At 40.1% G+C, this 27,076-nt stretch overlaps 1 protein-coding gene across 5 annotated transcripts; it reads left to right on the top strand.

The window, feature by feature from the left end:
• Window positions 1–252: 252 nt before the first annotated feature.
• On the top strand, window positions 253–26,893 carry LOC113105321 (zinc finger CCCH domain-containing protein 13-like). 5 transcript variants are annotated; one of them, XM_026266375.1, is made up of 22 exons: window positions 5,924–6,087; window positions 7,070–7,170; window positions 7,247–7,393; window positions 7,549–7,658; window positions 7,753–7,867; window positions 7,974–8,085; window positions 9,908–10,035; window positions 10,138–10,182; window positions 10,293–10,468; window positions 10,549–10,749; window positions 11,108–11,263; window positions 13,623–13,993; window positions 16,868–17,314; window positions 17,554–17,769; window positions 18,054–18,573; window positions 19,276–19,385; window positions 19,507–20,772; window positions 21,493–22,038; window positions 22,130–22,273; window positions 23,511–23,711; window positions 24,925–25,088; window positions 26,277–26,893. In XM_026266375.1, exons 3-22 carry the CDS (start codon window positions 7,256–7,258, stop codon window positions 26,442–26,444), a joined length of 5,334 nt encoding a protein of 1,777 aa, XP_026122160.1. In that variant the 5' UTR covers window positions 5,924–6,087; window positions 7,070–7,170; window positions 7,247–7,255; the 3' UTR covers window positions 26,445–26,893. The 5 variants fall into 5 exon arrangements, with proteins under 5 accessions (XP_026122166.1, XP_026122160.1, XP_026122170.1 ...); XM_026266381.1 differs by lacking the exons at window positions 5,924–6,087; window positions 7,070–7,170 and adding an exon at window positions 253–347; XM_026266385.1 differs by lacking the exon at window positions 7,070–7,170 and having other exon boundaries at window positions 7,977–8,085.
• Window positions 26,894–27,076: the final 183 nt, after the last annotated feature.

Raw genomic sequence — 27,076 nt, 5'->3', positions numbered from 1 at the left:
CTCCTCAAGCTGAGATGAAATGACAGCATTTGTTTTCTGATTATACTTAATCAAAATAAAAAACGTAATTTATTTATTTTAAAAGGAATGAAACAGCAGTTCTCTTAAATATTTTACAAACAACCATTTGGAATCTTTTAAAATATAATCTACACAGATCTAATTCAAAGAAAAGTTTAACCAGCAAACAAACAGTTCTAGATCAATACTGGCCCAGTGCCTTGTCTGCTTTATTGCACAAACTATTGGGAGACAGAACAGAACAAAAACATGAGGCCCCCAATACAACTGACTTACTTAATATGTTTTAACATCTTTCTTGAGAAGTGTATCAGCAAATCGGAACAGTAAGTCATATTTTTCCTAATATTATGCATTATACAATCATATGTTTAAGTTGTTGCTCTAGCAACACCCAGGATTGAAATCAGATCTCTTTTGTATGTCAGCATTAGCTTATTGTAATCAATGTGAAACTTCACTTTAAACAATAAAATGTGAAAAACATTACCTGCTGTAGAAAAAAAATGTGATCTCACATTAGTTTTTTAATTTGGGTAACAGAATAATAATAGATACAGTGTTTGTATCTTTATCTAATAAATGTGAATATACAAACATTGTAGCTTCATAATAACTACCTAAAACACTACGAGTAAAATAGCACATTGTTAATAGTTGAGATGTTATGACAACCAAAAGTCTGAAATAAACAGAAAATTGTACTTTCTTTGCTGAAGTGTTTATTGTGAATAATTATGTACAATTATGTAGTAATTGTTAGTATTGTTATATATCAAAAGTATATATATATATATATACACACACACACACTACTATACATACTATACATATATACAGTGGATATAGAAAAACCAACATGTCAGAAAAAATCATAAGAAGAAGAATCCCTTTTGTCAGTATTTGTTTCTGCTGTTTTGTACAAATGCATTTATTACATATTTGTGGAGACTTTGTGATATTGTTGTCACATGCACACAATAATCACTCTTTGTCATAAATTCCTGCAACTGCTTCAGAGTTGCTATAGGTCTCTTGGTCGCCTCTCTGATCAGTTTCCTCCGACTCTTTTATTTGGTGTGGAGAGATGTCCTGATCCAGGGAGGGTCTGTTTGGTACCAAATACCTTCCACTTCGTAATAATAGATTTCACTGTGTTTCTAGGCATGGATAAAGCCTTTGACATTTTTATCCATCTCCTGAATTGTGCCTAGCCACAACTTTATCCAGGAGATCTTTTGACAGTGCCTTGCCACCCATAGTTGATTGTATGCTTCAGTCGCACTGCCTAGGACTGAAATGCTCCAGGAAAGCTGACCATAGATCACAGTTGAAAGTCAAATGCAGCACCAGGTGACTGAAACTTAAACATTTTTGAAAATGCCTGCCAGGGTGAAGATTTTCAAAAACTCTAGTTGCAGTGTTTTCATGACAGCGAAACCGGCGCTGATATCTCCGTCTACTGGAAACTTTTTCAGGCTTCTGATTGGCCAACATGGCTTTACGCATGAGATTACATCATCACCTGTTGGCTTGGCAGGCTTTTGACAATGCATCATAGCATGCGTTTGCATTTTCATGTGGAATTGTATTTATTTATTTTTTTTATGTAAGAGGGAAAAACATCTCAGTTACATATGTAACCACTGTTCCCTGAATAGGGAACGAGATGCTGTGGTGATGTCACTGTATGGGAACACCCTTGTGTGTGACGAATGTCTGAAGCCCTGTACCATCCCGCCAATTTTATTGGCCAAATAGCACAAGGCACCACCCTACACATGTGCACGCATAGTATACCTGCGAACCGTGTGCTATTTCACTCAGATTTCATGATCTATGGAAACGCTTTCAAGGTACAGAACGGCCCGAACTGCAGCATCTCGTTCCCTATTCAGGGAACCGTGGTTACATACATAACCGAGATGTTCCCTTTCAAAGGTCACTTCGATGCTGCGGTGACGTCATTGTATGGGAACCCTATACCATCACGCCTGACGTACCTTAGATAGCTGGGATCCGAGGAAAGCATCTGCTCAAGCGAAGAACCTGGGAGCCAGGAGCCATCCCCACATCCAGACTGTAAAACTTGACAAAAGTGCTCAGTGAGGACCATCCTGCCGCAGCACAAACATTGACCATAGAAGATCTACTAAGGAAGGCTTGCAATGAAGATCTCCTAACCCCGCCTCTGTGGGGAAGAAAGCCTCCAGGACCACCTGCTGTAAAAGATAAAGGATTTAAAGCAACCTTAGGGACATAGCCAGGCCTTGGTCGCAGCAAACTTTCACAAATCCTGGTGCAAAATCCATGCAAGAAGGTGAAATAGATAGAGCTTATAAATCCCCAACTCTCTTGAGGGAGAATAAAGCTAACAGTAAAACTGTCTTTAGAGTCAGGATTTTTTTTTCAAGGGATAGATCCCATGATGGAACATGCGTAGGATGGAAAGGCCACTGCCATCACGAACCCTGCATAAATCGAGAGACCAGGGGATGACAGCCCAATGAGATGCCGTCTACGTACACGTGGTTAGCTGATATGGCTGCCATGTACACGTTAAGAGTGGCTGGTGATACTCCCTTTGAAAAACAGTCTTGAAGAAACTCCAGTACTTAAGCGACAGGGCAGTAAGCTGGATCCATATTACAAAGTCTACATCAGGAATTAAACAGTTTCCATTTGAAGGCATATAAATGTCTCATAGAAACTGTGTTAGAATTAATTATAGTCTCGGTGGCCTCACTGAATTCTGTATTGAAATAATACAAACCTCACTGAATTCTGGATAACACTGCTGGAATCAGAGGAAAGGGCACACAAAGTGGTTCTGGGCCATTTGTAGGCTAGACCATCCAGTCCCAGGGGCGATGGGGGGGATAGGGAGAAACATAGCGGGCAATGCACAGTCATGCTTGATGCAAATAAGTCCACTTCCACCTCTCCAAATGCTCGCTATATATCATAGCTCACTGTTTGGGGGTGCAACCCCCATTCCCCTTCCTCCAGGTTCTGTCTCGAGAGCAAATCCACTCCAAAGTTCAAATGTCTGGGGACGTGAACCACTCGGATCGACAGAAATCTGTTCTGAGACCATAGCAGGATTTTCCTCGCCAGCCTGCATAGGGGGCGAGAGTGTAATCCTCCTTGGTGATTCAAATATGACACAACTGCATGGAATTGATAAGCTTTGCCCTCTAAAGCGAATCTGAGGAACTTCCTGTGTCTCTTGATGATCTGAATATGAAAGTATCCATCTTTCAGATAGAACGTGACAAACCAATCGTTTGGCTGAATCTGAGACAGAATAGATTTTACCGTCAACATCTTGAATTTGCTCCCCCTGAGTGCAAGATTCAAACAGCGTAAATCCAATATTGGTCGTTAATTTCCGAGCCCGGAAAGCTTGCGGCGTCCGTAAGAACAGGAAATGCATGTGTCAAGGTGATTGCGTTTTGTTATATATAAGCCTGAAGCGTATTTACAGCAGGATTTATTCCAGCAGGATGCACATCGGCCCCCGCTGCTAGCAAGAAAGCGGCAGCTTTGTGGAAGTCATAAAACGAGTTGTCTTTGACAGACCCTTGGGCCGTCCCTCAAACTTTGAAGGCTGGAGTGCGCAGAGTGACTGAGGGGGTGCTCGGAGTGGTTGCTCGGTCCAACACTACTCGAAACGCATTTGTGGCAATGTTAGAGCCTGGGGACTACAGTGAGAGTATTGGATGCACATTAGCAGTCCAACAGCGCTCTTTATTGGAGATTAGACATGACTCGACATGCCTTCAAAGGAAGAAGGGGGCGAGACTTCCATGCCGTGGCCGAGTTCGGTGCGAGATGTTTGGCTAGAGTGTCGTCCACCGGCGGCATCATTGTATAACTGCGGTCCGCCATGTCAGCAATGGTGGCGAAATCTGCGGCTGCGGCGTTTGTGATGTTCGCTGATTAAGGTGGCTTCCAGGACCTCGAAACCCCTTGGTGGAGGTCCGGGAAGAAGGGCAGTGTCTTACAGGGCTGGGCAGGTGCACGACTAGTTAAAAAACTGTCGTCCAGCTTAAATAGGGATTGGGCCTGGGCCGCATCCACTTCCCAATCCAAACCCAGTTTATCCACCACACAGGTAACCACATCTGACAGCTCATTGTAGGAAGGAGAAGTGCATTTCTCCTGTCCACTCGGAGGGAGAGAACCGTATGTGAGTCTGAATCCGCAGTGGGCAAGATATTGTTTGTAAAAGCAATTCTGCTGATTTATCCCACTTGAGTGGGGGAGAGCGAGCGAAGTGCTAAAAACTAGAGAAAATTCTACTCCCGAGCACAGAACTTAGCCGCAGGCTATCACAGTGAGAACATGTAGAGAGGTTGCTATGCGTACCTCTCATGAGTGCCCCAATCCCCCTACAAACACCCCACCCACCCCCACCCCCGTGATAAGCGTCTTACATTGCTTCTTACCTTTCGTTGACTCATCTCATCTGTGAAGAGGAGTTTAATACTGCTCATATAATTGTTGCTGAGAACACGAGATGCTTTCCTATGGAACAGAATATTTGCTTTCCTGAATGAAATGAAATCTGAGCGAAATAGCACGCAGCACCAGGTATACTATACGTGCGGTGCATAGGGCAGTGCCAAGTGCTATTTGGCCAATAAAATTGGCAGGATGGTACAGGGCTTCAGACATTCATCACACCAAAGGGTGTTCCCATACGGTGACATTTCTGCAGCATCAAAGTGACCTATGAAAGGGAAATCTGTTCATAAAAATACCAGTGTTCTCCTGGACATGGCCTTGAGTAATTTTTAGGAGGTGGGTGATCACTTTGAATTCATATATATATACTGTCCAGTTTCACAGACTGTTGGAGAGAACCTCCTAATCACATGCAAAAATCTTGCAAAGCGGTCTTCCTCTTAGCCGCCGTCATGATGCTTGCGAGAGAGCGCAAACTCCGCACACTAAGCTTTCCCGAAGCACTGAGGAGAGGAGGATTATGGGAAACTGGAGGACTGGTCTTCATATTGCTTTACATTTCTTGTTTGTCTGAAGTTTCAATAAACTCTTTCGTTAATAATGATAATGATAATAATAATACTTTTCTGACTGTTGAAAAGTGAAACAAAAAGAAGAAAAAAAAGAAAATAAATAAATAAATATTTAAAATATTTATATTATAAAATATATAATATATAATATAATATATATAATATAAATATTTTAAATATTTATTTATTTATTTTCTTTTTTTCTTCTTTTTGTTTCACTTTTCAACAGTCAGAAAAGTATTATTATTATCATTATCATTATTAACGAAAGAGTTTATTGAAACTTCAGACAATGCATGCAACTAACCCTTTAAAGCATTATATAATGCTTTAAAGGGTTAGTTGCATGCATCAGTCAAAAAAAAAAGTGCTCATCTATAAAAAAAATATATATATATAATATATAATATAATATATATAATATAAATATTTTAAATATTTATTTATTTATTTTCTTTTTTTTCTTCTTTTTGTTTCACTTTTTAACAGTCAGAAAAGTATTATTATTATCATTATCATTATTAACGAAAGAGTTTATTGAAACTTCAGACAATGCATGCAACTAACCCTTTAAAGCATTATATAAAGGGTTAGTTGCATGCATCAGTCAAAAAAAAAAAAAGTGCTCATCTATAAAAAAAAATATATATAATATATAATATAATATATATAATATAAATATTTTAAATATTTATTTATTTATTTTCTTTTTTTTTCTTCTTTTTGTTTCACTTTTCAACAGTCAGAAAAGTATTATTATTATCATTATCATTATTAACGAAAGAGTTTATTGAAACTTCAGACAAACAAGAAATGTAAAGCAATATGAAGACCAGTCCTCCAGTTTCCCATAATCCTCCTCTCCTCAGTGCTTCGGGAAAGCTTAGTGTGCGGAGTTTGCGCTCTCTCGCAAGCATCATGACGGCGGCTAAGAGGAAGACCGCTTTGCAAGATTTTTGCATGTGATTAGGAGGTTCTCTCCAACAGTCTGTGAAACTGGACTTGACGCATCATTCATATTCGGGTAAAGCGTTTTTTTGTTTTTGTTTACGGCTTCTTTGGCAACAGTTTCAGCGGTGTCATTTTGGAGGCTTGTGTTATCCGTGTAGGCCGCGCGACACTTGCACGGTTTTTTTTTTTTATTAATGCTTGAACGCCAAATGCAAAACAAAAGTGCCAAGGGTATACACACAGAAATACAACAACAGAAAAAGTATATGTTAATCATACATGTGTATATAAAACCAACAAATAAGATAAAATAAAAGAAAAAGGCCTTGCTTTAACGTACCGCTTCTCTCTACAAATGAATGACAATTTGAAACACGCAAATGAATAGAATTCTCCTTTTTTAGTGAAATCTCGCATTCGGAGCTAGTAGCTTTAACTGTTATAGTGTTAATGTTATAGAGAGAGGCAGGCAGTCGCATTTGTACAAATGTAAATAATGTAGTGCTTGTGCTAATGTTTACAATGTTGGGGATAGCATTGTTTTTCAGACATGAAATTGTCACGGAAATGTAATAAACTGTTACGCATCATGGGAATTTGTGGTGGTGGTTGTAAATTGCTCTGCATGGAGGATAGGAAAGCATAGTCATTCGTTGGGGTGCTTACAAATCTCAGTCTGTGTTTGAGACTTTGGTACCAAAATAAGTAGATTATCATTGTGTATTATTGTTGTTGTTGTTAATGTAGGTATTGGTACCGGATATGAATCTTACTCTATAAGATTATAATCTCTTTATAATAGTTTTAAAAATACATTTGCATTGATAATAAAAGTCACAGACGTTTGTTGGTTAAGTGAAAAGTGTTGGAAGCCACACCCACTCAATGAAAAACATAAATTACATAATCCATATTTTATGCTGTAGGCTGAGGTCGAAACAAAGTTTTGTTGACAATCATGTTGTAGAAATGTGTATACCTTAAAAATGCAATGTAAGTCACCAAAGCATCTGCCAAATGCAAAAATGTAAATAACTTGCTCTTGGTCTGGACAGAGTACAAGACCATATTTTCCTTGGTCTTTACATGGAGCTTGTGGAATTGGGCTTTACTAAAACTCAAGGCTCCTTTGGTCTCAGTCTTGACTTGAACTCAAGTGAGTGGGCTTGACTACAACACTGCATTCAGCTTCATCATGCTGGTGCCTTTGAATTGCTGTTTTTCTGACAAAGCCCTGCAGAATGTCCAAAATCAGGCGGAAGGTTACAGTGGAGAATTCGAAGACCATATCGGACAGCAGCAGTAGCACGACCACCCCCTCCCGCAGGCCCAGCGTGTTTGAGAGACTCGGGCCCAGCACGGCCAGTAATGCAGCAGAGGTAGGAATACTGGTCACCCACTTTGCTGCTTTGAAATCCTAGTGAGCTGCCTAACTAGACAGTACTACCCGTGCCTAGGTAGTAGCTCACTTAGTTTTTGTGCTTTTGTAAAGTGTAGAAGTCAAAGGAATGACCCCCATTTGCCTCCCCTGCAGACTCATTGTAGAAACTGGTTAAAGACTGGGAACTGCAGTTACGGTAACACGTGTCGCTACACACATGGAACCCCATCACGAGGAAAAGGCTTCTCTGGAACATTCAACAGGTGCGATTCTAGTGAAGAGATGCTGTTTTATAAGTGTATCTGCTCCAGTATCTGGCTGAATGGTTGACTTTCGACATGTATGTCTGCTGTGCAGGTCAGCCGAGAGGCCCACTGGGGATCTCCGGGAGAGGATGAAGAATAAGAGACAGGATGTAGATGGTGACACTCAGAAAAGAGATACAGACGAGCCCACTTCACCCACAACCAGAGTACGATGTTCTAACAGCTTGGAGCTAAAGTCTCATTACAGAGTTTATTTTTTTGCATTTGTTTATTTATGTCTTTGTTGTTGATAAAATGTCTCTTTCTCATTAGCAGCGAGATTCATCCCGAGGCAGACGCAGAGAGAAAGAGGATATTAAAATCACAAAGGAACGCACTCCAGCTAGTGAGGAAGAGACCGCAGATTGGGAAGCCAGTCGTGAAGGTGAAAGATTCTCTGAAGTACCTGCAAAATTGATGTATATGATGAGAAGTCATTTAAAAGAATAGTTTGCCCAAAAATGTAAACTCTGTCATTAATAACTCACTCTTATACTAGGGGTGTCACGATTCTCCAAATCCTCGATTCGATTGCATTTTCGATTCTAAGGTCACGGTTCGATTCGATTCTCGATTTTTACATTGAGACAGTCACTCGTGGTGTCTAACTAATGGTTAGAGGGTAGGACTCCCAATCGAAGGGTTGTGAGTTCTAGTCTCGGGCCGGATGGATTTGTGGGTGGGGGTAGTGCATGATCAGCTCTCTCTCCACCTTCAATACCACGACTTAGGTGCCCTTGAGCAAGGCATCGAACCCCCAACTGCTCCCCGGGCGTCGCAGCATAAATGGCTGCCCACTGCTCCGGGTGTGTGCTCACAGTGTGTGTGTGTGTGTGTGTGTGTTCATTTCGGATGGGTTAAATGCAGAGCACAAATTCTGAGTATGGGTCACCATACTTGGCTGAATGTCACTTCACTTTCACTGTCATGAAGCTCTGTGTTGCTCTGGATGTCCAGCAATCTGTAGTCAAGGCAACTAAATGTGCGCTGCACAGACCTTCAATAACTTTCTCTTTTACATTATTGTACATGGAGGGAATCACCGTAGCTGTGAGATGCGTTCTACTTGGGATTTCGTAGCGTGGCTCTAGCACGCTAATTAAATGCCTAAAACCGGAGTTTTCCACCACCGAATAAGGTCGCATGTCCGCGGCTATGAATACTCCTACCGCACGCGTAATTGCATTTGCACGAGTTGAGTTGCTTGGAAGTTTAATTCCAAATGAAGATGGAAGAGTAGTTTGTGTAGTTGTTGGTTTAACAGATAAATCTATGTTTTTGTGGTGCCTGCGGAGATGCCCTGCAATGTTAGTCGTGCTGCCAGTGAGATAATATGGTACACGCACATAGCACAGCTTGCAAACTGTTGTTTTTTTGTCGACAACGTGAACGTTGTCAACATAACTCACTGGAAATCCAAAATACTTCCACACCAGCGACTTCAGTTAAAGAGGAGGGGATTCAAGTTCTGTTGATGGGTATCCTGCATCTGCAGTTGCCATGCTATCTTTTGAATGGCTGTTGTTAGAGGAAGTTGACTCGCAGCACTTCAACACATGTGTTTTTTTCCGCTTGGCAAGTAACCAGACGCAACATGGGGGCGTGGCAGCATCGACGATTCCATTTTTTATTTCGAAGTTTGAGACTGTGACTTAATTTCGATCGATTTCGATTTAAAATCGAAATCGTGACACCCCTACCTTATACCATTCCAAATCCAGAAATCACAAATTAAGTATTCCTTTTTAATGAAACCTGTGATATTTCTCTCCCTCCATCACTGTATATGAACCAATTAAATGTAGGCTTTTAATCGGATATAAACACTGAGCAAGCAACACACACAGAGCACATCCAATATGGTAAACGGAAACTTAACCATACTAGCTTGATGCAAAGAAATTAACCGTGCTTGTTTTTGTGCATCATATAAAAGTGTGTATCTTCATTTTCGTTTTGAAGATGAATGAATCTGTTATGAATCTGGAACTAGATGAAGGTCATTTTGGGTGAGCTATCCTCTGAACTGGTTTTTAAAAGAAAACAAGGATGATTGATGTTTGTGTTTTTCAATGCAATACATTATTTCCTCTCTCTTTCCTTTTTTCCTTCTCTGAATGCTGTGCCATCTTTTTCTCTCTCTTTCCTATGTTGTCTCCCTGTCAGTTTTAGTCCAGCGCTTTTATATTTGTCATTGATTTTACTAGATTCTGATAACGGTGACTACGATTACGAGTTATCTCTTGAGATGAAGAGACAGAAGATTCAGCGAGAGCTGATGAAGCTGGAACAGGAGAACATGGACAAACGAGAAGACATTGTCATCAAGAAAGAGGTAGATTGCATAAATTTAGGTTTGCCGCATAAACTACAAATATTGAAAGAAAGTGAATGTCAGTTATCCTAAAGAGAGTAATGGCATGTATGTTCTCAACAGGACCCAGTCCCTAAGACCAGGACGAGTAATACTTCAAAGGACAGGGTAAGTTATTTTACCAAAGACAAACGGAAGTGAACAGTAATTGAGATTCTTGGTATTATGTAGTCTTTTAATACAGACTGTTATTTTGGTGTGATCTTGATCTGTTTTAGGCTTCCCCTGAGCGCAGCAGTTCTAAGGGGTCACCTTCGTCCCATAAATCCAGCTCACCCAAACATAGAGCAGGGAAGAGTGGGACCTCCAGCAAGAAAGAGAAGAAGTCCTCCACTTCCTCAGTCATCTCCTCTTTAGTGTCTGACCAGACCAGGGCAGAGGAGACAGACAGCAGGTTGGAAAATGATCAGCATTTAATCTGAACAGGTGTTTTATCAACTTAAATATTTGACGATTGTTTAATGTTTTGACCAGGTCGTCAAAGAGTGGCCATGGCAAAAGAAAAGGGCCACGGACACCCAGTCCTCCACCACCTGTCCCTGTGGAAAACCCAGTGACTGGGAAGAAGCACAAAAATAAACACAAGAACAAGGAGAAATGTGAAGACAAGCTTAAAGAAGGCAAAGAACGAGGACGTGATACGGAGAAACACAAAGAGAAAAAGGAAAAACGCAGGTATTGTCAACTTCGAAAGAAGTCCCCAAAAAGTATCATAAACAAGTGTGATTGGGTACAAATTGTATACTTTTCAAAAATGTGACCGCTGTTTTGCATATTTATGTTCTGTACAGAAGTACCAAAAGTTTCTATTTTCAATGTGAGATAGTTTTTCACTACTTTTTGCTATGGTACTGAAATTGGTACAGAGACTACAGGTTTTGGAATCGTGACAACATCAATAGATTGTCATAATGTATTATATTTGCTGATATCGGTGGTGCTGGCCAAGATGCATTTGATCATCCATGTTTTATTGGTGTATGTGAAAACAAATAATAAAACATAATAATCTTTAACCTTTCCTTCATTGCAGGGATCGGTCCGATAGTTCTCATAAAGCCAAACGCTCAATAACATCAGAGGAACGTTCTGGAAGTCTTTCCCCACCCTCCAGGGAAGTATCGCCCCGAGGCAGGAGGAGGTCCTCCTCCCCTAAATCCACTTCCCAAAAACAGTCCTCGCAGCAGAGGTGAGAAGAGCTGCACTTAATTATATATCAATCCAGTGTCTCACTGATTAGGGCATTGTCACTTTTGACATATCTTTGAGATATCCATCTAGTTTTTAAATAATGTGATATGAGTTAGATATGAGTTAGAGGGCCAAATCATCAATCAGATCCTTTTTTAATAAATCATTCAGTTCTAAAGCTTTGTGTGTGTGTATAGACGGTTTCAACTGCATCAACATAAACAAACGTTAATGCGCGTGAGCGCTTTTGTGGACCTAACTTAACTTCCGGTAGACTCCAAATAGAATCAATAACAACAGCCAAGTCCATCTAGAGTAGATTTTTTGATAACAAACAAAATGTGTTTTCTGTGTGGATCAGGCGGACTTAATGAAAATGCTAATTCATTATTTGCCAGCAGGAGATGTTTTAAAGCATAGACATAAAGCGCGAGAAATAGAGGTTTCCCCAGTAACAGCTGTAAACGAAGCAGAGCTGGTACACTCACACGCGTCTTTATCAGGCATATAACATGCAAATCTTCTTTCAGAAATACAGCGATATAAAAACACCCGTGCCTCGTTTTGATATTTAAACATAAATGTAAGGAATTATTATTAAACGTGCAGTACGTTACGTAATGTTACGTTACTCATGTTTATTTAACGAAGCCTTTTTGAAAATCGATTAGTTTTAAAATTGTGGCGAGTCTCCAAAAATAAATAAATGTATGGGAAACACATCCTGCAGCACAACCACCTGAGCCCAACTTCAGTTTACTCATCACCTTGGCTTTAACTGCGTTTGTAGAAGGCACTGCAGCCAGACCGATATACACAACACAGACCGGAAGTTAACTTAGGTCCAGGCGCGTGCGCCCGAAGAAACCGTCTATATGTGTGTATCAGCAAAATCCACTATCGGTCGACCTCTAATATTCAAGGTTTACCGATAGTGGATTTTGATGATACCGATAGCTAGGTTGGACAACGCTGGCCAATACCGATTAATAAAGCAATAGTTTTTTTAATGTATTTTTTAATGTTTTTTTAAAGTGGATACTGCACAAAAATGAAATAGTGCTTTATTTAAAAAAATATAAAAAAAACATTAAAAAAAAACACCGGTACTGTACCATACTAGTAGTAGTAGTATTAATAATAATGGTTATAGTAAATGTTGAAATTACCACACTCTAATAGGGCCCTATGAAATCAGTTTTATTTTATTCCTAAATTCCACTTTATTTACTTCTACATTGCGTTATTTAATTTTTCTGTATTCTGTTTTTTTTTTTTTTTTTTTTTTCTCCACTCCTTTTTAATAGTTAGTTTATTAATAATAAAGAAAGTCTAATTAATTAAAATCATGAAACTTACACATTTTCACATCAGTTTAATAAGTTTAACAAGAATGACATGTTTTAGGCTCCCCTCAGAAGATCTGTGTATTAACATTTTCATTATCAAATCAAGGCATGAAACATTAATTTCATTTTTTCTTTTAATTACTGAAAATGAAAGGTACAATTTGTAATATATTTGCATAAAATATCCAAAATCCTCTAAGCTAGTGTTATATATTTTGTACTTTAAAAGTACGCTTTAAAATAGAACAAATTCTTAATTCATAAAAAAATGTGATGCTTTAAAAAAATGCATAAGTAATAGACCTAAAGTAAGTGACAATTTGTGTTCATAAAAAAAAAAACAAAAAAAAAAAAAGGTGTGTGTGAAATATATCTGACTTAATTAAGATAATGGATTTAAAACAGAAGTATTCTGACACTCAAAGATCACAGAAAGATAAGGATGATGACACCTATTCTGTTTGTTTGCTTTTTTTTTTAAAAGAGCACGAATTTTTTGTTTTTATTGTTAGTGTGCACAAATAAAAGTAAACACTTTTGCTGAATATATCTTACTCCAAAAAGTTTATTTTTTATCAATTAAAAAAAAAAAAATTCTCGGCTGTTCAATTGCGTTGGTGCCTTTTTTTTCCGGTTTTGCACATCCTGTCATATCGGTGAATGCGTGCCGTTGCAATAGATGCATTTTGCAGCATTAAGATTAATAATATATTGGAGTAATTGATCATTAATTTAAACGACGATCGATCATGGAAATGATGGAAAATTGACATTCCTAGTATATAATAGTATGTAGTGTAATTGTTTTTTAAATTGAGGTTTATAATTTCTTTGTTTTTATACATTTGTTACAAAAAAAATAATACTTTTGAACATTCTATTCATCAAATTTTAGAAAAAGCATGTGACCTGACAGACGTCAGTTTCCTGACATTTAACTTGCATTAGTAGTTTGTTTCAAAGATATTATCATCAGTTCCATCTTCATCTTGTGTTTTCCTTTCTCAGGTCTAGGACTCCACCCCGTCACCGCCGCAGCCCCTCCCCTCCGTCCCGACAGCACCTCTCCCCATCTTCACGCTCTGGCTCCTTAGCCCAGAGACACTCCCCATCTCCTCGCCACAGACGGTGTTCTATCTCTCCTCTTTACCGAGACCTTCCTCCTCCATCCTCGTCCTCACCACCTCCCACTCAGTCCTCACGCCGCTCCCGCTCCCGATCTCCGCTCACCCCGCAGAGAGACTCTTCACCGACCCCCGCCCCTCGCAGGTCCAGCCCCAGTGCCCGTCACCGCTCCCAGGGCAGAGAGAGGGAGAGGGGGAGATCAGAGCGAGACCGGAGTCCCGCACTGCAAGAGAGACGGCATGAGCGCAGAGATGGTGAGGCACATGTCACAGAGTTATTATTGAGGAGTCGGGGGAGGGGGGTGTTAAATAAAGGATTTAAATGGATAAAGACAAAAAAAGAACAGTAAAAAAATATTTATTTTAAAATAGCCATATGTATAAGAGCAAATGTGTGCAGATGTTGAGAACACAAAACGGCAAAATGATTCTTGTCTCCTCATATTCAGATATGAATTACATTACATGCCTACAAAAATAATGAATCCTATATTTTCAATTCCAAACGGCAATATTTTACAAAGTCCAGTAGATTGCATCACAGGATATTACAGGGCTCCAAACTGCGACTAAAACATACGACCATAAATATTAAAATGCGAGTGAAGTTTTTGCTGAGGTCGCCACTGGCGACTAGGCATATGTATTTACATGTTATAATACATATGTTATGTTATAAATTGCATGATGCCTTTTTTACTGATTGTTTTGCATTCACATCTTTTGTTATGTTTGCGCATTGAGAGAATGTGCATCGAAGTTTTAGTGGGAAAAAGAGTTTTAAACTGTCCTCATCTGCCGCGCAGCAGCGCTGACACACACCTGATAAACGCGCGCGAGAGAGAGAAATGATAGAGACTTGAAGAGAAAGTGCAGAAAAACAGCGTCTATTTCGTTCATAACTTGAACAAACAACAACAGGTAAAGCTGTCAACTGTGTGGATATTGGCAATATCGTTATCAGTTCTCGTTTATAATCATAAGGCTTCTTCTTAACAAGATCTTAGTCCATTAATTATTTGACGTGCACTTGCCGTCCAGTAATCGCAAAAAGCTTTGTGCTTTGTTACTTTTTAATTTACAAAGTATCAGCTTTAAAATTATTCCAAATGGTTCTTGTCACATGACCTGCGGTACGCTTGCGGGATTCTGAAAAGTTGAGATGTTTTTAACTTGATGCGGTGCGGCCGCGCCTGGAAAAAAAATGAGCGCGTCGCTTCCATTATGAGCACGCACGCATACCGCGTGCCTGCATTAGAAATAACGAACTTGACCGCGCAAAAGACTTGACATGTGAACGGTCCCTAATGCGGCAGGCGCGATCGCGAGTAGTGCCTCAGTTCAAGCAGCACGAGAACCTATCATACCTTGCTCTTTACTACTAGAGTACATAATGAACATGAATTAACATCAAAAGGTAGGCCTTTTTTATAAGAGATTCTACAGTACAACACTTTCAAACTGCAGAAAACGTGTAAAGCTTGTAAACATTGCAAGGTAATATTATCCTCAGTAACCTTTCGGTGTCCATCATAAGTCAGCTAGAAAAATAACTATAAAGAGGAGCATTTTGCTATATTTATGAGCTATTGAATTTTAATAATTTTACTTAACCTGTTGTCTACATGATTCAACTCCTCCTATAAAATTTAATTTGACTAATTAAGAAAAACAGACTGAAAGTGTGAAAGCCATGCACTCTTAAAAATAAAGGAGCTTAAAAGGTTCTTCACAGAACAATTTTGGTTCCACAAAGAACCATTCAGTCAAAGGCTCTTTGAAGAACAATCTCTTTCTGACCTTTTCATAATCTGTTATTGTCTTCAAATGTAAAAGGTTCTTTATGAATCCATTTAGACAGGAAAAAAAGGTTCTATAGTACCATGAAGCACCTTTATTTTTAAGAGAGTATGACAACATTTACAGGATGCATTGAGGAGAACCCAAACTATACTCAGGGGCCAAGTGTTGCTTATGGTCCATGATATTGGTACAGATTTTGTGTAATAAACAACACATGACTGTATATTTCAAGTTGGAAAAAACATTTAGCTCCCACTTTAAGTGAACCTTCATTCCCAGGTCATCTACAAGATGGATTAAAATGCTGATAAAGTCAAGAAAAGATGAGACATAAACACATCAGTATGATTAAAAAGTTAAAATATAAAATAAATCATTTAAATAAAACACATAAAACATGTTTATTCTGTGGCACCTAAAAAAATCATTTGGCACCTACGTTTTTTTCTTATAGGAGCCAATGGCTCCTTACTCTATTTTTTTGTTTGGAGCCCTGATATTACTATTGGTTGTTTTAACATTTCTGTCGTGAAACAGTTGTTATTTTGTGATATTTAGTTAGTTAAGTCTTAACCGACACTCTTTAATTGAAGCATCATGCTGGAATTCTTGTTCAGTATCAGTGATCAGTAAAGCCCACTTGATTTGATTGACCATCTTAAACTGGGGGCAACAATTTGGCCATTTCTATTATGTAGAGGGACTAGTCCAACTCAGTGTCTGTTTTTAACCTATTCTTGTCCATCAAAACACTCAGAGACTTGTTCAGACCCATGACTGACTTCACTGACCCACCCATGGCACATTTTTTTGTTGTCTTAACCATGTGATGCATAATTTAGGTTCATGACGCATGCATTATTCTGTTTAACTGGTTGTTCATATGTCAGTGTAAGTACAAATACCATTCGAAAATCTTACTTGGTATGGGTTTTTTTACATTTGATTTTAATTTCTTCAATGTTGATATTTTGTAGAAACAATCATCAAAAAAATTCCGTATTTTTTTATTTTTTTAAAGTGCATCTTTGCTGAGTGAAATTAATTTATTTCCACAAAAAAAAAACTCAATGTCCCCATGCTTTTGAACTCTAGTTTTACATTCACAGTATAGATGTGTTTTAATAAATGAGTAGTGGTGAGATTAATTTTTGTAACACTGTTTAACAGCTAAACCTCCCAGTGTTGTTGTTTTTTTATTTTTTTTTTATTGATGTGGTGTTTGGTTTCCACCATACTTTTGGCCATGTGCAGCTAATGAATAATTTAGTCCGTGACAGTCTTTTAAATCTGCTGCTCATTTACTTTTTTACTTTCTGCCCTCAGAGAGCCGCGGAAAGCGTGAGAAAGACAGCAGCCGTGACGAGCGAGACTATGAGATCGAGCAGAGCTCTTCTCGAGATGAGCGTGATGCCAGGGATGGCCGAGACCGGCGTGGTGAACGGGACCGAAGAGATGTCCGGGAAGAGCGCCAGCACCGCGGGGAGGCCAAAGACACTCGGGATACCCGTGCAGGAGAAACGCGAGACCGCTCCGGACGAGAATCCCTGGAACGTAGAGAGAGAGATCGGGACCGAGAAAAAGAGAGGGAAAGGGAGAGAGAACGAAATGAAACCCATAGAAAAGAGGAAATGACAGCCCCGGAGGAAAGGAATTATGGAAGGGGACATGGAAGGGAGGAATTGAGAAATGACAGTAGAGTGGACAACAGGAATGAATCTCGGCCTGAAAGAACAGGCAGAGGAAGGGGCCGAGGGGATGCCACAGAGAAAGGTGAGAAGATAAACGACATGCCATATTCTTCAACTACATCTACAAAGGGCTATTACACATCAAAATACCACTCTAATGTATAAAAAGCTGGAGGAGAGAGGGCTTCAACTTGAAAAATGGTAGTAAACATCAATACAAATTGTACTTTTAATAAAATTGCGTTTTAGGAGTATTGCAATAATATGAGTGCTTGAAACCCAAGTCTTGGGCAGAGGGTTCTGATGAATTTTGTGTTTCAGGGTCTGTTCGTGGTGGTAGAGCGTCACAGGCTGACACTAGCAGTGCTAGTGGGCATGACAGCTGGGAGTCCCGCAGCAGTGGCCTGAGAGAGAGGAGCTCGGAGAGAAACACTGATCGTGATCGCTACGATAATGACAGACCGAGAGGAGAACAGCCCAGAGATGAACGGCGCGGAGGACATGTAGAGAGAGACCGCCGTGACATCAGAGAAAGAGGTGACTGATAAGCAAGAGAGCAAAAGTTCACTCCAACAGCAAGTAGAGATTTACAGAGAAAAACACTATACATCCTCCTCAAATATTCTGACCGTTGGCATATCGTCGTATTAAACTCCTTGTAATTTGGATCTAGTGTTAATGAATCTGTTTTTTTAAATTAATCTTTTTATGTAAGGCTTGAATTTTTCTGACTGATTTGTGGTTTGCAACGAATGTTTAACATCAAAGGACATAGAGAGAAACTTTTAGTGTTTTTGTTCTTTTTATTTTTTGTCCATCAGAACAAAGAGCGTCCTCTCCCGTCCGCCAGCAAAACCGTGGTGAGGACCTCGATCGTGAAGAGAGAAAAGATGATCGAAGGACCGATCGAGGGGATGAAAGACGAGATGACCGCACGCGCGATAGAGACAAGGACAGGGATAGAGAAAGAGAGAGGGAACGGGAAAGAGAGAAGGAGAGAGAGAGGGAGAAAGAACGGGAAAGAGAGGCTGAAAAAGAACGTGAAAGAGCTAGGGAGAGGGAGCGGGAGAGAGAGCGGGAAAGAGAGCGAGAGCGGGAGAGGGAGGAGAGAGAAAGAGAGCGGGAAAGAGAACGAGAGGAGCGGGAAAGGGAGCGAGAAGAGCGGGAGAAAGAAAGGGAACGAGAGAGGAAGGAGAGGGAACGGGAAAGGGAGCAAAGAGAGCGGGAACGGCAGAGGGAGTGGGATGAGAGGGAAAAAGGGAGGGAAGAGAGGCGGGACCGAAGAGATGAGTCGCGAGATGACCGCCCCACGCGAGATGCTCACGAAGAGAGAAAGAACACGTAAGTGCTCCAGTGTTATTAGTCATCTTTATGAACAATCTCTCTGGAATCGGTCAACCATTTACTGAGCAAATATGTGACCCTGGACCACAAAACCAGTCTTAAGTGTGAAATTTAGATTTATACATCATATGGAAGCTTAATAAATAAGCTTTCGATTGATGTATGGTTTAGAAGTATCGGACCGAGTATTTGGCCGAGATACAACTGAGGGTGGAAAAAAAATCTAAATACTGAGAAAATTGCCTTTGAATTTTCCAGATTAATTTCTTAGCGCTGCATATTACAAATCAAAAATTAAGTTTTGATATATTTACAGTAGGATATTTTCAAAATATCTTCATGGAACATGATCTTTACTTAATATCCTAATGATTTTTGGCATAAAAGGAATATTGATAATTTTGACCCATACAGTGAATTTTTTTATTTTTTTTGGCTATTGCTAAAAATATACCCCAGCAACTTGAGACTGGTTTTGTGGTCCAGGGTCACATATTGTATAATGGCTGCTAAACTGTAAAATACTTCATTGTCCATGGGAACATGATGGTGCTGCTTAGTCACATTAGAGACTTCTTTCAAACATATTAAGACATTTTACAGACCAGAACTTTTGAGCGCTAGTTCACGTTATAAACCGTTTGATGTCAGAGATATTCTCAGGTGTTTAATATTGTTTGCCCTTCACTTTGTTTGCAGTCGTAAGAGACATCGTGCTGAGAACACTCCCAGTCCACGGCCATCTCCTAAAAGATGTCGAGATGTGAGCCCTGTAGACAGTGACGGTTACAACAGCACTGAGGAGAAAGGTAGGAGTTTAACTGAGCAAGGTTATGGTTACACCCATTAGCACTTGGTGTAACCTTCCACATAGGTCTGTTGTACACACATGCAGAATATTTGGACATTACACATAGGGTTTTGTTTCAGGTGAGAAGCACCGACTGCTGAGTCAAGTGGTCCGTCCTCAGGAAACTGCCCGCTCTCCTGCCCACTCCTTTACTGATGATAAACACAACCGCTGGAAGGATGATGACCGCCGGGGGGATAAAAAAGAAAGCCGTGTCCGTCACGAGGAGGTTGATTCCCGCGGTGAGAGAGGAGCAGGAAGAGGAGCAGAGCGACGTGGAGAACATGCTCCAGACATTTCTGCTACAGGCATTTCTGATTCTAAAAGGGGAAAAGAGCAGAGGGACCTCCCTACTGTCGCCCTCACTCCACCTCCTCCTCCTCCTCCTTCCATGGAGGACAGAGACTCTTTATCAGCCATTCATGAAGAGGGGAAGAAAAAGACTAAATCTCAGAAGAAAAATCTGAAGAAGAACCGTAAAGAGGAGGAATCTGGCGGAGGGGACCGTAGCAACCCTGAGCCCCCGACCTCCTCCTCTGTAGCTGAAGCCCCCCAGGCTCTGCTGTCACCTCGCAAGACAGCCAAGAAGAAAGCCTTAGAAAGGAAGCGCAAGCGCTCGCGAGGTCCTGAGTCAGATGTATCTGAGGATGACCTGGTCGCCCAGCATCCCCTCAGCAAGAGGCGACGAGGCCCACGTACACCTCCGCCAATCAACAAGGATGACCTTCCTTCCCAGAGGGCTTTAATGGCTGGACAGAGTTCTCTTCCTGCTAAAATAGATGCCAACTTCAGTGACTGGTCTGATGAGGATGTACCAGAGCGAGGCGAAACTACTTCTGCCTCCCTGCCATCCGACAGGCCTCCGGAGCGGCTGCTTCCCTCTGAACGTCCCCTTAGAAGGGGTGCACGTGGTGGTGGCCGGGACCGTACGGACCCCCCCATTGCCCCGCTGCTTCCTGACCCTCCAATGCTGATACAGTCTCTTCCTTTACAACCGTTACTGCCGCAACACATGCTGCGTAAACCACAGCAAGCAGACATGCAGCAGCAGCGCAGCAGTAGCATGGGAAGCAACCAAAGCCGTGCGTCTTCGAGAAGGCTACGCTCGCCCTCCAATGAGTCGGCCCACCTTGATGAAGGCCCACCGGGACTCAGGGCCCGTAGAGGACTCATGCAAGGTGGCAATTCTCGGGAGAGAGAGCGAGAGAGGGAACGGGACCGAGAGAGGGAACGAGAGCGGGAGAGAGAGAGGGACAGGGCCGCGGCCAGCGAACAGATGGGAGGAGAGAGGAAGTCGAGGATTGATCAGCTCCGGAGAGGAGAACCCAGTCGAAGTACGTCCTCAGGTGAGACTACTCCGAAATCTTGGATTTTTGAAGAATTTTTGTTAGTATTATTGTTAAAAATTATATTATTTTTATATTGCAAAGAAGTTCAATGGTGTGTGTTTAAGAAATACTACTACTACTACTAATCCTAATATGTTTTTAGTAGTTGTATTATTAGAATTTATTACTTCTTTAAGGAATTTCTGGTAAAAGTTTTTTTTTACTAGAGATTTTGGATGCAAGTGATCGTTGCCAGTAGCGTATTTTTCAGACTATAAGTCGCACCTGAGTATAAGTCGCATCAGTCCAAAAATACGTCATGATGAGAAAAAAAAAAAAACATATATAAGTCGCACTGGACTATAAGTCACATTTGTTTAGAACCAAGAACCAATAGAAAACATTACCGTCTACAGCCGCGAGAGGGCGCTCTATGTCTTCAGTGTAGACTACAGGAGCACTGAGCAGCATAGAGCGCCCTCTCGTGGCTGGAGACGATAATGTTTTCTCTTGGTTCATGTCAAATTAATTTTGATTAATAAGTCGCACCTGAATACAAGTCGCAGGACCAGCCAAGCTATGAAAAAAAAGTGCGATTAATAGTCTAGAAAATACGGTAATTTGGTATTAAAGCACACAAGTAACAAAGAAGTTCTCAAAATGCAATGTGAATGCAAAATTCAAAGTAAGTTTTGAATTCTCCATAATACATATGTAAACATGTATTGGCTTCCACAGACCGGCAGGACTCCCGGAGTCACAGTTCTCGTCGTAGTTCTCCAGAGTCTGAGCGTCAGGCTCGCTCCAGAGCCGGCTCCTACGACAGCCGCGAGCGGGAGCGGGATCGAGATCGTGATCCGTTGGATCGAGAGCGTGAGAGAAAAGATCAACGTCAGATGCAAAATCAACAAACCCAACAGCGAGACTGGGAACCAGAACCTCGTGAGTGGGGTGGGCGGGGCAGAGAGCCCCTCCTCCGTGGCAACCGCGAGCCAATTAGAGAGAGAGACTTGCGGGAGATGCGTGAAAGGGAACGACTCTTACCTGAAGGGTTGCTGGCACATGAGCGAATGGATCGTGAGCGTGGTGAAAGGGACCGTGAGCGTGAACGGGAAAGGATGCTTCCGTTTGACAGGGAACTAAAGACCAGATCTGAAACTAAGATGGAGAGAGGAGAGTATGAGCCTCTGTTACCCAGAGAAGCCCTCATGGGTGTAGAAAAGCCGGCCGACAACTCCCACCTGCAAGGGGAAGCATCTGAACCGAAAATGGATAGTCTTGATGGTAGGGTTTTTTCCTCAGCATTTCTCAAACTATTGCCTGATGTGTAAGAAAAATGTGTTTTTTTTATGTGTGCATTTGTTCTGTTTCTCAGAAGAGGAGGATGGAAAGGGTGATGATGCGCAGTCTGCGGTCTCAGATGGTGAGGAGTATGAGCCCATCAGTGATGATGAACTGGACGAGATTCTGGCTGATAGCCAAAAGAGGGACGAACAGCAAGATGATGAAAAGATTTCTGGTACATAACACCACTTAAAACAGGATCCCATGAAGACACATTTAAATCTGTGCAAAGTCAGTTCTTAGGATTGTTTCTAAACACATCATAAATTAAATTAAAATTAATTTAGCATTATAAATGCTAGAAATGCATTGCTGAAACGTTACAAAGACTGTGAACTTGTAGTACTTAATAGACTGTTAAAAACGGTCTTTCACAATTTTCGTGGTTTCACCATCACTGGTGGACACACCCACAGTGTTTTAGAGCTGAGAATACTTGATGCCTTATTTTATTTACTTGCCATTTTTTTTATAATACAAATCTGGCTGGGAGGTTAATAAAACATTTTTCTGTGGTGTGACAAACTCAGAACACATATTTAAGATCTCTTTACAAAGAATCTGTTGATTTGTGTTTTGCCCACTTGCTTTGGAAAAATATCCATCAGTCATACTAAATTGAAATCCTGATTTGGCTTGGTGTGCTTAAACTGCTTCTCAAAAAAGGCTGCGATGTAAATATAGAGTCAGATGTTGAAGATGGTGAAGCATGACTTCGTAAATACAGTGAACACCATCTCTGTGTGAACTATGAGTTTAATGCTTTTGTGAATGCGGCATGCAGCAGTAATGCTTTGCTTTCAAATTGGCAATATTTGCTAATCCATTTCACTAAATTTGTAATGACACAGATTTGTTAAGCTGTGGTCACTTAAACACAACCTTAAAGGTTAGTTTTATGTAAAAAAACAAAAAACGCTTGAGGATTTAATGTGAAGAAACTGTGAAGGAAAAACATACATATTGTAATTTTACTACTTTAAAGTAATTAATATACTTTAATATACTATATTATTTTCTTTTTCATTAAACATTCTTCTTTTTTTTAATTTAATAACAACGTGTACTGAGACACTGTCACAACTAAGTCATTGCAAAGACTTTTTATTGCTCCATACAAAAGCTATTAATTTGATTATTATTATTATTTTTATACTTTATCACAATGCAGCAGCTTAATGCATTTAATTTTAAAGTGTTCAAAGTTGTTCTGGGGGAGAATAACTCCTTACCCATCTAGAGGGGTTGAGGTCCACCCACCATTGTCTCAAAATTAATTTATTTTTTTTTCTCTGTGATTGCTGAAATGGATTGTTAAATCAGGTCAAAAAACCTTCAAATGCATGTGTCTGCAGTGACAAAGGCAGCATAAATGCATATGCCATATATGATATTTGCATGTTCTGTTTCAGGGCCTCTAGATGTGATTGATGTAGATTGGTCCAGTTTGATGCCCAAGCAAAAACAGGAGCCCAGAACTCCTGGGGCAGCTCTTCTCCGATTCACCCCAGGGGCTGTTTTGCTCCGAGCGGGAGTTTCCAGACGCTTAGCTGGGCCTCAGCTCCTTGCCAGAGTTAAAGAAGTGTGTTCCAGAGAGTTGGAAGACCCTAAAGGTAAACCTACCTTTGAAGGAATAATCCCATTTGAAAGTAACAGGTCACCCAAACAAGAAAAAATGCGCTTACCCTAGGGCCATCCCAAGTTATAGATGGGTTACTTCATTGGAGCAGATTTAGAGAAATGAGGCATTACAATGCTTACTTACGAATGGATCCTCTGCAGTGAATGGGTGCCATTAAAATGAGGGTCCGAACAGTTTGCACAAAAATCTGAAAATCCACAAAAAATCCACACAACTCCACTCCATCAATTAAATGTCTTGTGAAGTGAAAAGCTGTGTGTTTGTAAAAAAACATCCATCATTGAAACATTTCAACTCCAAACTGCTGCTCCTGGCTAAAATACGAGTCCTCTATACATAATATTGCTTTCTCCAGTGAATATATTGTCTCGTCTGAATCAGGAGAGACATTTGCACAGATCAAGCACCGTTTACAAAACAGTTAAAAACAAATATTTTGATAAAACAGGATGGGCTTTTTCATTGGAGGAAGCATCGTCATGGATTAAGGACTCGTAGTTTAGCCTGACACAATGGTTTGAAGTAAAAGCACCTTAATAATGGATTTGTTTCTTACAAGCTTCACACTTCCTTCATTAACTGATGGACTGGAGTCATGTGGATTTTGTTTTAATTGTAGACTGTATAAAAACATGGACGTCGTGTCCTCGACAGTGGTGACAGCAGCAGCAATTCACCTGTCATTTAAGTGACCACTCCCCTAATTATACAGAACTATAAGGCTTGATATAATGTAAACGGATGAGTTATTAAAAAATTCACCCCCCTCACAGTGGTAATGAAGGGCAAAATTTTCTATGTAAATCAAAACCACTTTTTGTAGCAGGCTGTAAATATATATATTTTTTTCTGCTGTGAAGTTGCCCATTTTAACATGTCCCTTTTTGAGCCAGTGTCTAGCAGCCAGTCAATCAATTGCACGTCACTTCCATGTTGGTTTCAAGAGAGAGTCTGGAAGGATGTTTTTATTCGCCGTTTTGATGGTCATTCTGATGGCACCCATTCACTGCAGAGGATCCATTGTTAAAAAAATATATATATTTATTTTTTCCCCATAAATTTCTAAGTTTCAAATTAGGCTCTACATACGTATGTTGCCTCGTAAAACAATTGTTGTTGTAATCAGTGTAGTTATACAAACATGGCTATTTAATGAGTGATTTTAATCTTATTTGGATCCATAGATGCTGATAAACTCTTAGAGCATGATCTGGGTGCTCTGAACATGGCTGCATACAACAGAAGAATGGAGAGGGCCAACCTACTGCGGAGCCAGGGCCCTTGCTGCAAGGCACTGTGTGCTCGCAGAGACATTGCCATACGTAGACAGCTCCTGAAAAATGACAAGGTGCTCTTTTGGTCTTTAATCACAGGCACTTTTTTTGGTATAACTTGGGCTTTCCGATACCGTATTAATTAGGAATGTAACGATTAACTGCAAACTGTTGGAAAATCGATTATAATATGTGATTATCCAAATCGGTTGAGATAAGCAAATCGCAATTTGTTCACGGGTAGGAGTTTATATGAATGCATGTCTGAGGGGAACTTACTGTCTTTAGACAAGTTTAGATGTTTGTTTTTTTTTTTTAATTGTTGCCTCTGTATAATGCATATTAAAGTTCATAAGTGCAGCGCTGCTTCGTTTACAGCCGAAACCAAGGTAACTCTTTAAGTGCCACCTGCTGGCAGAGAGTGAACCTGCGTCTCATTCAGCTCATCTGCTGTTTCATGCAGATATTTTTTTTATGTAAAGTTTTACAAAACTGAAGTCAAAACATTTTGTTTTTGCTTCAGAATTTCGAAATGATACAATCTAATTTAAATAAAAAAAACTGCTCATGTTGCGTGTATGCAGCATCTTTTTTTGGATCATGATATACATGCAGTTGATGCCTCCAATTGTAATAGGCAAGCACAGACAAAGCCTTATTTTGTTTATATAAAGAGCTTTGTTTTATTTGTATTATGTATTTGATTTGGGGCTTGTTTTAAAATGTAAGTTTAGTTTTGTTATTTACATTTACATTATATTTAAATTGTGTCTTTTAGCAGATGCTTTTACCCAAAGCGACCTACAAATGAGGACAGTAGAAGCAATCAAAACCAACAAAAAAGCAATAATATCAAGTGCAATGTTAGGATATTGTTCAGGTGTGTTTGATTAGGGTTGGAGCTAAATTCTGCAGGGACACAGGCCCTCCAGGATCAGCGTTCTCCACCGGTTTTAAGTGTTCATTTCTTAAAAACTTGTAACCCCAAGATTAGAGGTTCGAGTATCAGTATTGACAGGGATTGTCGTGAGGGGAGTAAACGGGTGTGTGTGTGTGTGTGTGTGTGTGTGTTCACTACTCTCTGCTGTGTGTCTGCACTTGGATGGGTTAAATGCAGAGCACAAATTCCAAGTATGGGACACTACATCACTTACACTTTAATCTAAGTATTTTTAATTTTTTTTGTTCTCCTTTAGTTTAATAAGCTAAGATGCACATGATTCAGTATTTGGTTTAATGCTTCTGAATTCCTTCTCGTGTAGGGCACAACCAAGCAGATCTACACCAGTGCTCCAGTGGTGGACAATGAACTTGTGCAACAGAGTTTACGTCTCTTTAAAAAGAAAATGGCTTCCAGCCTGTCCAGTGGACAGGAGAAGACTGATTCAGCCCAACAGCTTGGCACACTGGCAGAGCTGAGTGTCTCCTGATTGTGCTCAGTGGGTACAGTCTGAAAGTACTGATCTCAGATCACCCTCAACTCAATTATTTTCACACAATGAAACTGTTTAAGTCAGTGCTGATGGAGGATTGCTGTCCTAAATGTCAGAAGAACCACAGAACCATAGAGACTGGACATACTAGCCTGTGGAGATTTCACAACCTTGAACTTTGAATCAGAAGTGTGATAACAATGTACTGCATAAGAACTTTGTCATTTACATTTGTTTTAGAGAAGACTTTTGTAACGTTAGATGTGTGAACAATGTTTGTGGGATTATACAATGAGTACAGAATATGTGCATTAAAATTACTGTTTGTTATGTGCATTTAACTTCTGTTACCCTTGCTTTTCAGTTTTAAAACATTTGTGATCAGTCTCAGCAGTCTTGTTCTCAGTGATTTCCTTGTTTTATTAAAATATGATTCAAGAAGAAAAGGTGGTTTGTGTATTAACCTTGTTGCTTTAAAGCGGTATCTGTATTAAATTATAAAAAAAAAAAAAAAAAAATGAGACACAGGATGATGTTTTATTATACCCCTAGCCCTACTATGTATAAATAAGAAATTTCTGGGGAAAAATAATAATTCATTGGTAGTAAATATGCAAATGGTATTATTT

This window comes from Carassius auratus, chromosome 1 (assembly GCF_003368295.1).
Source record: "Carassius auratus strain Wakin chromosome 1, ASM336829v1, whole genome shotgun sequence".
Classification (NCBI taxonomy): domain Eukaryota; kingdom Metazoa; phylum Chordata; class Actinopteri; order Cypriniformes; family Cyprinidae; genus Carassius; species Carassius auratus.
Note: the sequence above shows the minus strand (reverse complement) of the source record. Positions and strands in the feature narration are given on the sequence as shown.